The sequence below is a fragment of the Genypterus blacodes genome, unplaced genomic scaffold, assembly GCF_046128005.1.
Source record: "Genypterus blacodes isolate CSIRO-AG114 ecotype Tasmania unplaced genomic scaffold, CSIRO-AGI_Gbla_v1 ptg000185l_1, whole genome shotgun sequence".
Lineage (NCBI taxonomy): Eukaryota > Metazoa > Chordata > Actinopteri > Ophidiiformes > Ophidiidae > Genypterus > Genypterus blacodes.
The window spans coordinates 2,279,787-2,297,719 of NW_027466986.1; the positions used below are offsets into that span (position 1 = coordinate 2,279,787).

The following is a 17,933-nucleotide window of genomic DNA, read 5'->3' on the forward strand; positions in this document are numbered from 1 at the left end:
GTAGAAACAACGCACAACATTTTCTCCCACAACTGAACAGTTACATGATCATTGTTATATTTACTCTTGTGGTGATGCCAAGGGAGCTTGGATAGGTGTTCCAGGACCTCTGTCAAAGGCTAGGGAGTCAGACAGGCCTAGAGGCTGAAACTCTGACCCCTCCATCTTGGTTAGGCCTGAAACAGAAAGAGAGCACCCTTTAAGTGAACAATTCACAGGGCTGTTTAAGTGTAACAAAGGGGTCGGCAACCTGCGGTTCCGGAGCTGCATGCCCCTCTGTAGTGGCTCCCTGTAGATTTGAAGTTCTGAGCTGACATTGTTTAACACGATTAACAAGTAATGAATAATCCGCCCGTCAGTTCGGGTGATCGCAAGACTCAGAGGGTCATACTTTATGGTATAGTTAAAGCTTTCTGTTGGATACTTAATGATGGCTGCTTCAATAGGGTTGAATCATCACCTGTTCACAGCGTTATCAATTCTTGATTGATAAGATGCTTGAACTATCAGTTAAGGAAATTGTTTATAATCTGCATGCCTACCTAAAAGCTATGTTTATTAGAGGAGCAACAGCACTGAAACTATCATGATCTTTAAAAGCAGAATGCCCGTTTTTGCCGTGGATCATATTGTGTCACTGTCTTTCAACATAGCAATCAATCCCAGCAGGAACCACCAGCAGCCACACAATAACCCATCACAGTGATCTTTCAACTTCGGCTTGCACACGTTTTCTTTGCTTCCCACAGTCTAGCGCATGAATTGACACTGAAGAAATGATCTGGACTCCCAAATTGTACCTTGACTATGGTAGAGTTGTGCACTCTGGCAACAAAGTAGTTATACTACTAAAAAATCAGTTTATAAAGTTAACAGATGTAAACTGTATTGAAACCATTTCAAATGCTTTCATACCATCCAAACCAGTGCTTGAACTGAAAGGGTTGATAACTTCTGCTTCTGAAAAGGGACTGCTGCTGTCTTTGGAGGTCTGTAAGGGGTCTCCCTGTCCCTGGGCCTGAGCCTGGCTTGGAGTGGGTGAGCTGCAGAAATCAAAAGATGACTGTCTCTGGAGGCTGCAACCGCAAGGGGGTCCTCCATCACTGAGCCCTTGGAAACGCATATACATTCTCACAATTACATTAGGGAAAAAACAGCAGAAACGTATGTGCTGAGTAATGAGGGAAAGATAAACCTGCTCCACATATGCAATTCATCTTTGATAAGTGGTCTGTAAAAAGGCTGTAGGAAAGGTGTATTTGTAACCGGATTATTGGAAATATTGTCAAAATATTGTATTTGTGATTGTATTCTAAATGATATTTGTTATTACTGATTATTTAAAGTTAAATTCCACAAATTTGGAATTTCATGACACATACTGGTGTACATATAGTGAATAGTCTCACAAATTGCCCCTGGATGAAATCTCAAAACACTCATTCCCCAGACTATTCTTATTGCTAGGTCTGCCTGTGTTAAACAGGTGCAGTGAACATGCAAATAGTTAAATTATACCTTTGTTGGGAGTACCAGCGGGCTCTCTCTTCACAGTCACATTGCCTGGAGTGTTTGACTCACTGGGCTGGAGCTGAGTGGCCGACTGCAGTTTGAGGTGGGGGGAAGGGCAGTGGAGTTGGGGTGATGGAGAATGCAACTGGGGCTGGGACATGGGGGACTGTAGGTGTGGAATAGGGGACTGGAGCTGAGCTGGTGGTTGGGAAGCTGGAGACTGTTGTGGAGGACCTCCACAACATGTTGTGGAGTCCTCATTGTCCTGTTTAGCTCCAGCAGGCCCTTTCAGTCCAGGCAACAGCTGGGAGAGAGGGTCCATGTCAGCAGATCCACTGGACAACTTGGAGAGGAAGGAAATGGAGAGAAACCCACAAACAATTAAAAAGCGATTGAGATTGGGATGTGTGGAAACAGGATAAATAGTGGGAAAAAACTAGAGAGAAAACAGTCCCTTCCACATCTTGAGATCATCGATGGACCTCAATCTGGCATTAGCGTATCCTATCCCTAACTGCAACAAGAGCAGGACGGTGAGGTGCTCACAAGGTGGCTGTGTGATGTACAAGTGAGACATCTTAATGTACGTATATCCATAAAATCAGTTGTTAAAATTATTAATGTTTTTTTTAATGCGATATCGTACAATTTGTTTTATTATTATTATTTTATATAGGGCAGCAGTAGCTCAGTCGGTAGGGGTACGGTTCGAGTCCCGTATGGACCAAGTAAGTGGACTGGTAGCTGGTGAGTTGCCAGTTTGCCTCTAGCAGACACTTGTGTGCATCATACAGTGGGTTGAAACGACATTAACAGCAATTGTACCGTGGAGTCTCGACTGTCCTTGCGGCTGTCCTTGCGGCTGTCTCTGCGGTTCTCAACAACAGGGCTGGACTTGGGGCTGATGCCAGCCAAGGCGCTGGAAACTCCCAACGGTTTGGATGCACCTCCTGCTGTAATGGTGGCTGCTGTACAGGGAGCGCCTTCTCCACTGACTCTCTTCTCCAATTTAATCCTAACGGTTTGCAGGCTGAGAGCAGATGGAGGTGGCAGGTCCCCCAGGTCCTTCAAAAACAAATAAACTTTCAGCAACATCTTCTGGATTGCATCTTAATACATAGGTTCCTTCATTCATATTCACATTTATCAATAACAATCAAATTGAAAAGTACATAGTGGAAATAAGTGAAAGATAAAATTGTGTTTCGCTTGTTTTGTTTTTATCTTATTGGTTCTAGAAGAACATGATGTCGCAATAAACTGGCCATTTATCTAGGGCATTTATCCATTGCGACCAAGCAATTGGTCGTTGCCTTTGGGTCAAGGGAAACACACTGTGACATGATTATTACAGTTTTTTCAGTTGCTTTGGTACAATTCTCAAATCATCCTTAACATTTGCAAAACAGTAAGTTTTGTTACATTTCTGGAAACAATTTGTACAAACAGTGCCACACACACAACATTTGCCAAGATTTCTCACCTTCTCATCGGTATCCAGAAGGAAACGGAGCAACTGATGGTCCTGTGGCACTGTAGAGCAAGACTTGGGCGGTGTTGCTGATGGACTTGCCGGCAACTCCTTTTTGATCTCAGCTTCCTTATTATTTATTCCATCTTCAGTGTTTGTTGAGGCATCGTTGGGACTGCTGTCCTGGAGCAGCCGGTGCAAGATCTTGTGGCGCTCTGTCAATGTACTGTGAGAGGCAGGGCACAGTGGGGCTGGAGGAGGGGTGGGGTGAGGCAATGAGGTGCAGTGGTTGCAGCTGTTGTTAGATTCCACTCCAGCCCCATTGCTGTCCTGGAGCTGGTTGAGTTTGGGGTTACCCATCTGTGATGAAGATGGAGTGGCAGCTTTAACAGAGTCCTCTCCTCCTCTTTCTCCACCTCCACCTCCTTCTGCGGATTTTGCTGATGAAGGCCGAGCAGAGGATCTGGTAGGAGAATTGGCTTGTTTCTGAAGGACAGGGGAGGACAGAGAGAAGGATCCTGTTGAACCACTACTACCATCAATACTACCATCATCACCAGAGTGCTGTCTGCTCAGGCTGCCTCCACTGCTAAGTGCACCTGCTGGGGAATGGAGGCCTTGTGTGGAGGGAGAAAAAGGATTTCCTGGTGCCCTAGGACTTCCTCCCAACCCAGGACTGGCCCGTGTCATCCTGGGTGACATAAAGGAAGGAGGGGTGGCTGTTAGTGGGCTGCTCAAAGGAGAGGGGCTGTTGACCTGCTGTGAACATGTCCGATTTGGTGTCAGGTAGCCTGTGGTGGTGGCCAAGCTGTGTCCGTGGGAGGAGCCATTACTGTTGTTGGGGTGGAGGCTGGAGCCTTGGGTTGAGTTATTGGTGGGAGGGAGGGATGGAGAACGAGAGGGTGCTTGAGTCAAGCTGCCTAGGGTCAGTGGAAGGCTGGGGTTAGTGTTTTCCTGAGAGCTAGCAGTGTTGTGTTCCCTGAGAAAAGGAAACAACAGAACAGAAATGGAACCATGTGACGAGTAACACACTATCAAATTTAAATGGAGCACATTGAATTCATAGTATACAACAACTTTCATTTTCTTAATATTCAGAAAGTACACGATAAAGATGTTCAAAGTTACTTTACGTTAAGTCTCTGTGATCACTGTAATAATAATGTGCAAAGAAAATTGTGAATGACTGAAGGCGTGTGTTCATGACGGTACCTGTCAATAGTGTGAATGCCCATGATGAAGGGCTGTACGTCGGGGTTAGGAGGGCAGCAGAATTTGCAGCGGGTCTGAGCACTCAGCGGGGTACCATCGCTTAACATGAAATGGTACAGCGGGCTAATAGCTGTGCCATGGGTCATCACTGTGGGCACACACACACACACACACACACACACACACACACACACACACACACACACACACACACACACACACACACACACACACACACACACACACACACACACACACACAAAATGAGCAAAAATATAAGGATTACACTATTTAGTCTGTTTTCTTTCCCTTATCCTTGCACACAATTTGAATGATTTCCTAATTGCATTTGACATTTAAATTTTTACGAACTTTAATGACCTCACACACGCGCATTTGGGCAGCGTGGACATTAAGCCACAGATTTCAAGGATGCCATTTGCCATTACTTCAAGTTACTTAACATGTCAGCTTTACTGTGCTATAATGTTATGTGATTCACAGTCAGTGTGCATTGTTTCTATTAAAAGCATGGCATGGACTGCCAGCTCAATGGCACTATTTCTGTGACTTCCCAAGTATACTACTATACCGTATACAATGCCCTTTTAACATACCAGCTAATTTACTTTTACCAATGTTCCTGGCCGAGCATCCAACCCTTCCACACCATGACAAGCCAGCTAGCAAGTTATGTTAGACTTTAAAGACCTCATTAATGCTCAATGATAAACATGCATGTCTTGCCAATTTAATCGATATAAAACAAAAGGTGTCAAATGTGGTTTTATGGGGGTTTTATTTTTTTGGCATGATGATGATATCATGATTGTCCTCTGTGTAATTGTGTAACGTTCTTGTTTTCAATAAGGAATCTTTCAGTACTACTGCAGAAATAGGAGGTGTTACTATGCTCACCATCTCAATCTGATCACTAACTGGCAGAATTCAAAAGTGATCAGTAGTACTTATTCTTTCTCCCTAGAAATGTATTACTCACAGATAAATTTGTGAAATTGTGTAATTTTTTGAAATCTTTAGAATTTGTCCACATAAAGAGTTTCTTCCTAAGAAATAGGATACTCATAGTGCTAGGAAGAAAACAATTTTGTAGTAATGGATTGATTTCACTTCAGAAATGTAATGTACAAATATTTACAACCTTGACTCAGTTCAAATCATCATCTCTGATGTCTCTGAATTGTTTTTATTTGTTGGTGAGCTTATCGATCCCCTTTAACTTACCTGGGGTGAAAATATGCTTTAACAAGTACATTATCTCAGATTGTTCTGTAACACTGATGGACATGGGGCGCACTAAGTGCAGCAGGTATCACAGCCCCTGGTTTTCTTGTGCAAACGGTAGGTAGCAAGTTGGGAGATGTTCAGCTAGGTCCTTCGCTTATGGCTGTACAGTCTAAAATAAAGAATGTTCTTGCTATTTCAGGATGATGATGAAGACAGTGTGTTGCACAACCTTGCTGTACAAAGGATGAAAATGTACAACATCAAGACTAAATCATCAGGGTCCCGAAGAAATGGGTATTGTGGTAAACGGCATGAAAGTGCTGACTCTGGGTAACTATCCAAGCCTTGCTCCTTGCTTATCCCGTGAGCTCAGGTAAATGTTTGAAGAATTCTAGATACTCATTTGCACTTGTGTCTTTATGTACATATTGTCGCACAAATAAATGTGTCCATTCTCTTCTTGGAATGCATGCTTGATGTTGATCCACCAAGTAAACTGTGACACCAAGAAGGCATGTTACTGTAAGTACATGAGAGAAAGTAGTAGAAAACTATGGCAAAAAAGTGACATTCAATATTATTCAAGATAGAAGTGCCTTCATACCAATTATTACTTCAAGTTAAACAATACATTTTGGTACAGATAAATAAGAAATGAATTGTGTTAAAGCAACAATAACCTTAAATATGGGTTGATATAATTTATTTTATCAAGTGAATTTTATAAAGATAAATAAAAGTAAGTAAATATCAATGTAAAATAAAAAACCCGAATGATTAGTAATTCTAAATTAATTTAGCTAAAATACTGTAAATAATGATAATGAATAATAATATATAATAATGTAAATAAATGTGCCTTGTAGGCAGCAGTAGCTCAGTCCAAAGGGGACTTAGCTGGGAACCGGAGGGTTGACGGTTCGAGTCCCTGTGTGGACCAAGAAAGTGGACTGGCAGCTGGAGAGTTGCCAGTTTACCTCCAGGGCACTGCGGAGGTGCCCGCCAGCAAGGCACCGAACCCCCAACTGCTCCTGGGGCACCGTAGAATGGCTGCCCTGTACCCCCTCTGTAATGCATGTGTTTGTGTGTGTGATATGTACTGTAAGAGTGGGAGCCGGATGATAAACATTGTAAATTGCATGTGATCTGACCAGAATAAAGTAACTTATCTTATCTTGTGAAATTGATTTGGAATGATTCAATATAATTTAAGCTATATATCTCATCATTTAGCATGCCTTTACTAATCACAACATATCTTAACTGTTGCTTTTCATGTACTTCATTTTGTTTGTTCAAATTTAGACAATGTGTTCAATACTTTCTAATCTAAATTGGAGCACATCTCTAAATCTATTTAATTATATTACATGCCACTTTGTTGCCTTAATTCTTTTAAGTAACTATTGGTCACCGTTTTTACGGTGTACTGGTTGCTTCCGTGCTCAAACTGTTCAGATTGTGGCCGACCCCTCGCACAATTTATTTCACTTTCAAATATATTTTTCTAACATTTGGTTTTCTAGAAATCAACAAGGATAATCTTTGAGTCACGAAAAATGCATTGAAAGCACATAACATTTGAATTCTCTTTGTCAGGTAGTAGAACCTTTTATACATACCTCAAGACTATGGCACGTAACAACGAGTAGTTAACACAGCGTTCTAACGTGGGTAGATCTGGAGACAGATGCTACCGGAATGAACCCCAAAATCAAAATCAAAATCACGTAGCTGCATTGAAAACACACAACATTCATGGGAACTTCCTTTAATGGAATGAACCTTAAATGTCTAACACATAGCTGCATGCAGAACGCACAACATAAGTGGGAACTTTAACGGAAAGAACCTCGAATTATCTGTTAGTCTGCCTTAAATACAGACTGAACAGGAGGTCATAAAATTACTATTCATCTGATGAGATTGTGTCCTGCTGAGTGTGAACAGATGCTTTCTGTCCTGAGTGTTCTTGAAATGTTTCACCTGGTGTCCTGGCTGCAGACATTTTACACAACCACAATACAGTACAAGCTACAGATACTCCCCAATCTGTGCTTCAAAATCTGCGCTGTGATGTTGTTGTTGAACACAAAACTTTTGTTGGGAAAGTATAGGATAGGGATATTGAGGATAATCAGAGTCCCAGAATCGCTTGCAAAGAAAATTAATTTATTCATATTCAACATGAACATTCAACTGAACATGACTACACAGAACTGTGTGTGCATGTTAGGTGTGGCCATGCTGTGTGGGTGTCTTAGCTGTCCCCTCTCCGCCCGCCCGGTTTCTTCCATTTTTCCTGATACTTTAAGGTTTTCTCTGAAGTTTTTCCTTGTCTTCCTAGAGAGCTTTGGGCTGGGTTGGGAATTTTCCTGATGTTGTGGGTCTGTAAAGCCCTTTGAGACATTGTATGTGATACTGGGGTATACAAATAATATTGACTTGTTTTGAATGCATTGCAACAATATGGAATAGTAAATTTATGTAAATCTCAGTTAGGTCTTGTGGTTTCAGGGGACTTTCAATCAAGGAGAAATCGAGAGCTTCAGGTTTAAAACTCAAAGGTACTATAACAATCCTGCTCCAATAGAATAGAGAAACTATTTTTTTCTAGTCAAGCATTGCAAACATGGCAGAGTGTGGAGAATGAAATTAAAGCAACGTCCATCGAGCTCAATTTGCCTGTCGAGTTTGAAACGGCTGACACCCAAAATTACAGTCTTCACACTTACTAGTTTTCTTCATTGGCTTTGTTCAAGCTACTTACCCTCATGCAGCAGCTTCTTGGCGTGGGAGGGCTCTTTGCCCTGCGGCTGGAAGAAGGCGTAGATGCACTTCCTGACCAGGTCCTCCCAGCCAGGCCGGCCTGTAGCTCGCAAAGCACTCGTTTCTATGGAAATGATCTTCCCTAGAGGAGAGGATTGCACAGCAATGATTCCACACATGTATGCATGTGCACACAATACAAAGATCAGTCTACACACTTCATGTAAAAAAAGCACAACCTTAATTGTGCTTGCCTCCTGAGTTGTAGAGAGTAAATTTTCCATTGAAAATAAATGTGAAAATCTGTTTTTTTTACACCAGTTGGACAAAAATGAGCAATATATTGTCGGTAAAAGTGATGACCCATTCTTGTATATACCAAAACATGCTCATGAATTGATCAAATTTACAAACCTTCCATGTTTCCAAGTTTCATCATATCAGACCAAAAAACTTAACATAGGGAATTTTAATGACTATGTCTCTCTCTGTGTGTGTGTGTGTGTGTGTGTGTGTGTGTGTGTGTGTGTGTGTAATACCTGTGGGGTCCTGCTTGGTGATAAAAGACTCCGTGCTGACGGGCAGCGGCTGGGTGCGTGGCATCCGACAGGCAATGCAGATAAGGCAGGTCTGTAGATCTAAAAAAAATAAAGACAGTGGGAGAGAAAATACATTTACGGATGCAAATAATGCCAATCAGTGGTGGACTGATTTGGGTAGACGGGATGTTCATGGCTGATACAGACCCTCTGTATCATTTAAGATGATATAAACTTTGATTAGACCAGCTTCAAGAGAGATAGGGATCCCAAATCGTTCAGCTAAATACTCTACAGTAGTGTAATAATCACAAAAAAGAAAGAAAGCTTGCTTTGAATTTACATTGTCTTGTGTGTTCTTGTGTGTGTCTGTGTGTGCGCGTGTACCATCTCCTTCTTCTTGCACGGCCCGTGGCTGGGACACAGTGAAGCATTGCATGATCTCATACTGCTGCCGGGCCTCTAGATTTTCAGAATCTGCCTCATCAGGTGGCCTCTTCAGCATGCGACAGTTGAAGGTGTGGCTGTTCCTTCTGCTAGCCTCCTGTGGCCATGGTACACCATTGACTGGACACAAGGAGTTCAATAATGAAGGGAAAACTGCATCATGCCTTTATTATTTATAACAAGAAGTGCTTCGGAAAGCTTATGCTCACATGTCATTTTAATGACAATATTGTCATGGCCCTTTGGCATAATTTCTGTAGAATAAATTTAACACAATATAAGATGATGGTGATTTTGTTATGTTTCCCCTAAAATCAAAAGACGAATCAAAATCATTTACAGGAGAATGAAAATTTGAGAAGCTATGACTATAGTGTGTGATGCTTACACTGTTCAATAAATCAAATCTAGAAGGAACAAAAAATTAATGATAACCTTCAATGATTAACCTAAGTAATTGTTAGGTCAATAAAACCTAATAAAAAATCTTATTTTTTGCAGTATACTGAAATTTTCTCAATGAAAAAAACAAGTAATTTTGTAGAAAAAGAACCATTTTTGCTTAAACATTCTCTATCAGAGGTAAAAGCAGAGGCATGGACGAAAGCCTACTGCACTCTGGTCTCCTTTATCCTCATTTGATCCCTTCCATTTTCATCAGAACCTCTTGGTCAAGGTTGCAGCTTCAAACCAGACAGAAACAATATCACATTGAAGATCCAGCTCCCCTCCCACCTCAAACTCTCCCACACACACACACACACTGTCTGTCTGCTTCTCACCTCTTACAAAGGATTCTGTTTCTCTCCCGCCCGAGCACAAAAAATGCACACAAATACCCTCTGGAATCTGACTCTGAATTGGTCTAATTACCTTAAAGAGTGATCTTTTGGCCAAATGGTCACATACTTGCTCTCCACACGCACGGGACGAAAACACTGTGTGTGTGGAATGTCTCACATTTTCAACATCTGATAAGATTTGAAAAAGGTTACATATTTATCACATAAAATACATTGCCTTGCTCTATCTCACTCACCGAGGCTTTTGGGCAGCAAATTGCGTACAAATTCATTGTGGTCTCCAACATGGAGGATGCTGTATACACTTGAGGTCATCAGCTCCTCCTGGCTGTAGCCAAGGTAACCCGTCACATTCTCAGAAACAAAGACGATTCGACCCTCTCGGTTGACAACGAAGAAAAACCCATCAAGGGCCTGAACAGGACAAGGACCAAGAATGGGCAGAACTTTAAAAAAAAGTCCACTTGTGCTTAGTAAAGGGGCTAAAAATTAAGATAATACTGTGTGTATTGTTCACCTCTAGCAACATGGGACCCAGTGCCTCCTTCTCGACCAGCGCCTGGCTACTGGAGGAGATGTCGCTCTTCTGCACCTCATCATCTGGAGACCGAAGAGCTGCTTTCTCTGTCAGGAGTAAAAACACGCTATGAGTAATGTGGCAGAGATCAACATCTTTACTTCAGTATGTTCCCCATGACAAAGTTTGACATTGCCCTGTTACCGATTTGAAATAAAATTGAAAGCAAAGGTCCTGACCCCTAACCCAATCCAACCTGTCAATAATGATGCATACTGTATCTGATAAAAACTGTTAACAGTGTGATAGATGGATGACATCACATTGCCATACACAACACAATACACCATTGTGTAGCCTGGTTTTCATGTTTTCCATTGAGTTCAGTCAAGTCAGTTAAATAAACTCCAAGCATGCCTTAAGGACCTTAAGACCTGGATGACTTGCAATTTTCTCCTACTTAACACAGACAAAACTGACAGTATTGTGCTTGGCCGTAAACAGATTAGAAACTCATTATCTAATGATGTAGCTACTGTGGATGACATTATTCTGGCCTCCAGCATCACTGTAAGGAATCTAGGAGTCATCTTCAATCAGGTTATGTCCTTTAAGTCCTGCATAAAACATCTCAAAATGATGCAGAAAAACTAGCCAACGCATTATTATTGTAATTCATTATTATCAGACTGCCCTAATAAGTCTCTAAAGACTCTCTAGCTGGTTTCAGAATGCAGCTGGACATGTACTGACAACAAAAATGTTACAGGATTCAATACAAAGTTAGATTCATGGTGAAGCAGACTGGGAAAAACTACAGATATTCCTACATATCCACAGTCAGTGAACATAATTGTGGCCCAACATGTATTGCATATTACAATACATCAGTTCAAGTTTCCCTTTTTCTTTATACAATTTTATTGACGAGTTGTACAAATGCATGTTGCGACAGACCTTTTCACACAACCTCTCTCTTAGTATTCTTGCAAGCTTTGAGACGGATTCATTTATTGTCTTCGAGTATGTGGTGCTAAGAATTTGGCAAAAGGAAACCAAACAGATTTTCATAATGGACGCATTTTAAATAGCTGAAAATGGTGTTTTGCAGTACTATAGTATCTGAGGTGGTGTTTACTCTTCCTAAAAAATAACTCTGATTCCTCTTAAGAATAAAATGTTGGTTTATTGATAGACATTATCCACCAAAGTAAATGTTCACAAAATACAAACACAACACAGTGGGAAAACTGTGCGACTCCTCTCTCATCACGAGAGCTACTACTCTACCTGTGCCAGTGTTCATTAAGTTAAACTTCCTGGCCCCATATTAAAGACAAATTAATGTATTTATCTTTATAATTTCTCTCCACGTAATTCTCTCCTTAACTACTAATAACAGAAATGCATGCATAAAAGGGCAAAAAGATAAGGATAATTACAAAATGGTACACATTAAAATAGAAATATCAATGTAATATGTGACTTTTAAACATTAAATTGGGTCCTACAAGTACAGTTTAGTACTTTAATTGAATCATAAATACCAATTTCTTAATAAAAAAATATGCCGTTATATGCAAAGGTATTTTAAGAAATAAATGTGTATAATAAAGGGTCTAAATATGGGATGTCAAACATACGGCCCACAGGCCAAAACCAGCCCACCATAGGGTCCAATCCGGCCCCCAGGATGACTTTGCAAAGCGTGACATTAACTGCACATTTTCAATAAAATTTAAATTTAAATTGCTATTCCTAATTTGTCCACTGGGGTCGCACTGGTTTAATAAGAGTAGCAGACATAGCACAACACTGAGACCCAGAACTTGGTCCTTAAAATTTAAATATTTAGGTTTATATATTGTTCTACTATTTATAAAAGAACCATCGTTGCTGCATTTATGAAATTATAGAAGAAACTGAAAGAAAAGTGTTGACACACAACTCCAAACAGAAAAGCCATAGTTGGGGATCAAACCAACAAACTTCTCGCTCTGAGGCAAAACCATTAACCACTAAGCCGCTGTAGACCCACACCAAGATGCTTTAATTGATTTTGTCAATTCACCAAGGGTCTTTGTATTGAGAAGCTCTAATTTTCTAAGCAATTTCACTTTTGTTTTTGAAGTCCGAGAACAGATTCTCTGATATTTTAATTAATGATTATTTCATGTAATGTCCGTCTGTGAACGGCTTTGCGCGCCTTATGATCTTACGACGGAATCACTGTTTTACATTTATTTCCAGCTTGGTACTTTTCAGTAAATGCTGTGTGTTAGTTCTGGAAATGTCTTTCAACATTACATGGATTATTAGCTTTTTTTCTTCTCTTACTTATTATTATTTCTCTATAATTTCTTTTTTGGGATTTATTCATGGCTAGTGAGTCAGTTCAGTTCACATTACTACACAGACGTGGAAATATATGTACATTTAGAATAATTTCTAAATCTTGTTCAGTTATATAAACTGTATTGTTATTATTGTTTATTGTTAAAATTGCACTTGTTTTTCTTAAGAAATCTTAGGTTGTTCATACAGTAATACATTTTGTGAAAAGTTAGTTCATTAAATGTAAACATTTTCAATATGCACTTGTACCTCTTTGCACTAAAACAGGAATACTCTGAATTGTTCATTTACATTAAATTATAGGTTATTATGCTATGATTTCACTGTTCCGGCCCACTTGAGTTTAAAATGGGCTGTATGAGGCCCCTGAACTAAAAACAAAATGTTTGACATCCCTAGTCTACATGGTCTCCCATTCAACCATGTATGCATGTATGTCCTCACCTTGTTCACGCCGTTTGATCTGTTGGATTTGGTCCACGGTGCTCTTGAGTATGTGGCACTTGTCTGGCTTGACACTGAGACTGGTGATGTCACTCATGTTGGATGACAGCAGCTCAGCCAGCTCCTCAATGTAACGGCACTCTAACTCCCGTCTCCGCTTCTCCGTACTGAGCACCAAAACACACGCACGCACACGCACACGCACACGCACACACACACACACACACACACACACACACACACACACACACATCTATTTTAGAACAGGACATTAAACTAAATTAAATTATAAGGACTAGATGCTATTTAGGATATTTTAGTCTCTTAGGATTGTGAAATACACATCAACACATATTTAACATGAGTGGGTTCTAATATAAACCTTATGAAACCTGCATACATCTTGGTATATAGAGTTGTGGTCAAAAGTTCAAAAGCAGTCTTGAGTCTCCAATAGCTTCTGGATGGCTACCAAAAGTGCCTAATTGAGGTGAAACTGGCCATGGGACATGTAACCAAATATTAGCATTACTGTATGTATACTTTAAGGGGGTGGATGGGATGGAGGACTGTGTGAATGCGCAGGTCAGTGGCTCTGTTTAGTTGCTGTAACGCTGAGCTGTAACGTCAGCTTACATCAGTTACTACTTGTGAGGGCCTGTAGCACTTTGACTACATTCAAGTTACACCTTAAACTGTTTGCTTTTAAAGGTCTTCAACAAATGGATGAATGGCACAGCTCCAGTACAACATGAGAGTGAGAGATCAACCCTGCAGTTTGCCCTTAACATTTTAGATCTACACACTGGAATACGAATCGTTTAGCACAGTGGCTCAAGCCACAAATGTACAGGGTGGGTGAAGTCTAGGATATAGATAACTCTAGCCCAATCTGATGGTAAATGTTTCTCAGGGGAATATGGGTAAAACAAATTTACCTGCCTGCTTTGTGATAGTACTCATAAAATTAGATGGCAAGTACAATCACGGTGCACATGTGTATTTTGCTTTCTTAAAACCACTGGCGACATCAAACCAAGTTGAGAAATCAAATTGTTTTACAATATGGATACAAATACAAGCTAAAGCTTAAAGCAAAGCTCATTATTGCGGTCGTTATGATGGCGAATGAAATCAACCTGGGTGTTTGGTTAAGTGAACCTCCCGAGTCTGAAGTCAACACTTCCATTGTGCCAAATACAAAAATTACCGTTTGTGCTCACTACTATGGCATTAAACAGAGGCCATGAAAATTTCAAAATGAACGTGGGTCCATCTCTTCGTCTCATGCACCTATTAATTTGTTAGGAGAAGTGTTTAATTTCAAACAGGGCAAAACAACATGGTTTGCCCAGGGCACAAGGTGAGCAAAATGGAGCTACATATGCTCTTCACCCACTATTGTTAATCCCAAAGCTACTATCATCACCACTTTGCTCTGCCTTCTAACAAAACACTCTTTTGCTACACTGGCTAAACAGTAACAGGCCTGGATCTTTACCTTTGTCCTGATGTGTCGCATGGTGAGCCCTTCCTTTTGCGTGACTCTGGCATGGCAGGGTCCAGAGGGCTTTCCCCTACAGCACTCATTTTAAGCTTCAATAGACCTACAAAGGAGAATATGGTTAAAACAATCATAACAACACAGGTTTTATTCAAAGTCAATAACAATGTGAGTGACACACACACACACACACACACACACACTTTTAAATTCAATCAGCAACAGTGGGTGTAAATATAACAGTAAAATGCACTTAATAGATCTCCCACATCACATGTCTCAGATATTCAAACCCCTCTAGTTCTCAAAGATCAGGCATGGCCAAACTACAGCCAAACTAAAAAATTCATACGTGGACACTAAAAAACGGGCAGTGGGTCACAGTTGGCATGATAGTCTTCTTCATCTTTCGGCTGCTCCCAGAAAATGTACATTCTATTTTATCTATAATTGGTTTACAACAACAAAGAGAAGCCAGGCCATCCTAGCAGAACTTATTGTTATTACAAAACTTCATCCACGCTGCATTTCCTGGTATCTGGTTCATTCCAGATCACAGTCACTACATTAGCCAGGCGTTTTCAAATGCACTATCCCAGGTCCTGAAAGCTGGGAATGTCACACAATACCATATTTCCATACTAAGAGGTCCATCGTATTGCTTCCCTGACAGATGCCAAAAAACGGCACTACATTCATGTCAATTCGCTGTGAACACTTTGCAACACTGCCCAGGTATTGTGCGTGACAGGAATGTAAACACATGCGCAATGCCCACAATCTTTAACTATTTTGGAATCAGAAGGGTAGCTATGGCAACAAAGACATGCTGTAACCTTTACTGCAGCACACAACGTATAAGCGAGTGGAGCAAGGCTTGGTCAGATAGCCAAGTTTTCGGTCGAAAGGCTTTTAATGCCATTTATTATTTAATAAGACCAACGTGATCTCAATATAAAGAGCTTAAGATAGGTATTCTCTGCTGAAATTGGCAAAATTACAAAAACAATAAACGTAAAAATCTGAATAACTACTGTGGACAGGTGAGCTCAGTTAAGGTTCATATTATTTGTAGTCTATTACCAGTATTGCCCTAAGTTGGTAATTGCAATGAGACACACACACAATCTCTTTGCGAAGCAAGTTGAGTGCTGAAATTTTATTGGTAATAATTCATAAATTTGGATTGCTGCATTCCCCGACTAGAACGGAAAAGCTAGACACAGAGACAAACACACACAAGTCTCCTCATCTGTAAAACAGTAGTCAAGTGTTCACAAACAATAAAATATTGGGCCATATGAATTCTGTTTACATAAATCCCGATTTTTCCCAGATTCCACTTTTCTTATTCTATTTCTTCAATGTTTTCTAGTTTGATCACGAAAAGGTGTGTCTCATTAAACACACTTAATTTTAATCAAATAAATTGCTCTATCGCAGCTTCAAAGTATAAATAAAAATATATAATTCAAAACAATTTGATACGTAACTTTGAATTCTTTTTAAGAAATATTGTGGTGCAAGCCTTGAACCAAACTGATAAGAATCTGCTTGATGAACAGAGCTGTGTCCAAATTGTAGTATGATGAAATGTAATTATGATTTCCAAATCAAAAGGATTATCAATGAATTCATTGTGATATTTTAATATTCTCACTCGCCTCATAAATTACACTCGACACATTGATTAGAGCACTGAAGGTTTCAGTGTCTGATGTTTTATCAACCAACACCTGCCATGAAAAGCAATGGCCATGACATCAAAAAATGTGGTATTCACTTGTGGCGTTCATTGAGTACGTACACACACACGCGGACGCGCGCACACACACACACACACACACACACACACACACACACACACACACACACACACACACACACACACACACACACACACACACACACACACACACACACACACACACACACACACACACACACACACACACACACACACACACACACACACACACACACACACACACACACACACACACACACACACACACACACACAGCTTTTGATGCATTTCATCCAAAATCTCCCATTCTGAATTTCTGCCTGTGTTTGCTGCATCACAGAAATCCTCCATGACAGCACTCAGGAGAAGAGACCAATAGGTGACAGACATGGGGAGGTTGTGGAACTGAAGCATGTGGATTATCAATAGAGTGAAGAAATGGGAGAATAAGGTTAATAGAGGAGGAAAACCACAATGGAAAGAGAACAGAGGATGGGAAAAATAAATGTACATGCAGTTATGACACATTTTGGAGGTTGTTTTTATGCACAGAGAGGGAAGAGGAGGAGAGAGAAAAGAAGAGAGAAAGGAAAGAAATATAAATGAGACCATGGAAATGTCATACACATGTGGACTACATGCATAAGGAGACAAAGAAATGGTGACTTGAGCTAGTGACTTATACTGTTTGGTTGAACAGGTGGTGTATAATAATGATATTGCTGGAATATATCTGAAATTCCATTCATATTCATATTCCTGCAATGACAAGACAAGGGGGAATTACTGGATTACTAAATGGATGAAGAGTGAAGCAACGTCTGCAAGCTAACGTTCAGCAGACATCCTTCCCCGCTCTACAAGTACCTCTGACAAAATAAGGTCTGAATCTCCCGCAAGACATTTTCCCAGGTGTCCCACACTGACCATGCTGCTAATGCACAGAGTATGACTACCCCTCTCTGCTTTACGAGTTGGTACAGCCCATGAGAAGCCACTAAGTCACTGTTGCTGAGGCCCACCCTCTTGAAGACAGGGTACAGCTAGAGAGCTTAGCTCAGACCCTCCCAGCCAATAATATACAGGAAGATTGATGACACGGTTCCCTTGTTTTTATATGTGACATTAGATACAGTATGTTGACATTTTGAACACTGAAATCACAAGCAGTATTATAGATTACAGTTCAGTAAGTGCTCTTCCACATTGTGAAAGTGGTCTCCAAACAAACTCTGGAGCAGTTAGTTTGTGGGCTGAATATGAGCCACCTATTTCCAAACTGACTATGGGGCAATCTACTGATTGATGGGAAAATCATCAAATATCTTCATAATAAAGAAGTCACAGATTTTAAGAATGCTGGAG

General features: G+C 40.4%; 1 protein-coding gene across 2 annotated transcripts in view; it reads right to left on the reverse strand.

The window, feature by feature from the left end:
* The window catches only part of ncoa1 (nuclear receptor coactivator 1), a 59,174-nt gene that overhangs the window by 13,160 nt on the left and 28,081 nt on the right, over nucleotides 1–17,933 (reverse strand). For both annotated transcript variants that reach the window (XM_076168045.1, XM_076168044.1), the window contains exons 3-15: nucleotides 14,819–14,924; nucleotides 13,318–13,484; nucleotides 10,519–10,625; nucleotides 10,238–10,415; nucleotides 9,139–9,318; nucleotides 8,752–8,850; nucleotides 8,214–8,354; nucleotides 4,196–4,343; nucleotides 2,996–3,962; nucleotides 2,338–2,577; nucleotides 1,519–1,855; nucleotides 916–1,110; nucleotides 65–176 (exon numbers count right to left, since the gene is read on the reverse strand). In XM_076168045.1, the coding sequence (XP_076024160.1) occupies nucleotides 65–176; nucleotides 916–1,110; nucleotides 1,519–1,855; nucleotides 2,338–2,577; nucleotides 2,996–3,962; nucleotides 4,196–4,343; nucleotides 8,214–8,354; nucleotides 8,752–8,850; nucleotides 9,139–9,318; nucleotides 10,238–10,415; nucleotides 10,519–10,625; nucleotides 13,318–13,484; nucleotides 14,819–14,907 (2,960 nt within the window). In that variant the 5' untranslated portion in view covers nucleotides 14,908–14,924. The remainder of the gene's footprint in view (nucleotides 1–64; nucleotides 177–915; nucleotides 1,111–1,518; nucleotides 1,856–2,337; nucleotides 2,578–2,995; nucleotides 3,963–4,195; nucleotides 4,344–8,213; nucleotides 8,355–8,751; nucleotides 8,851–9,138; nucleotides 9,319–10,237; nucleotides 10,416–10,518; nucleotides 10,626–13,317; nucleotides 13,485–14,818; nucleotides 14,925–17,933) is intronic.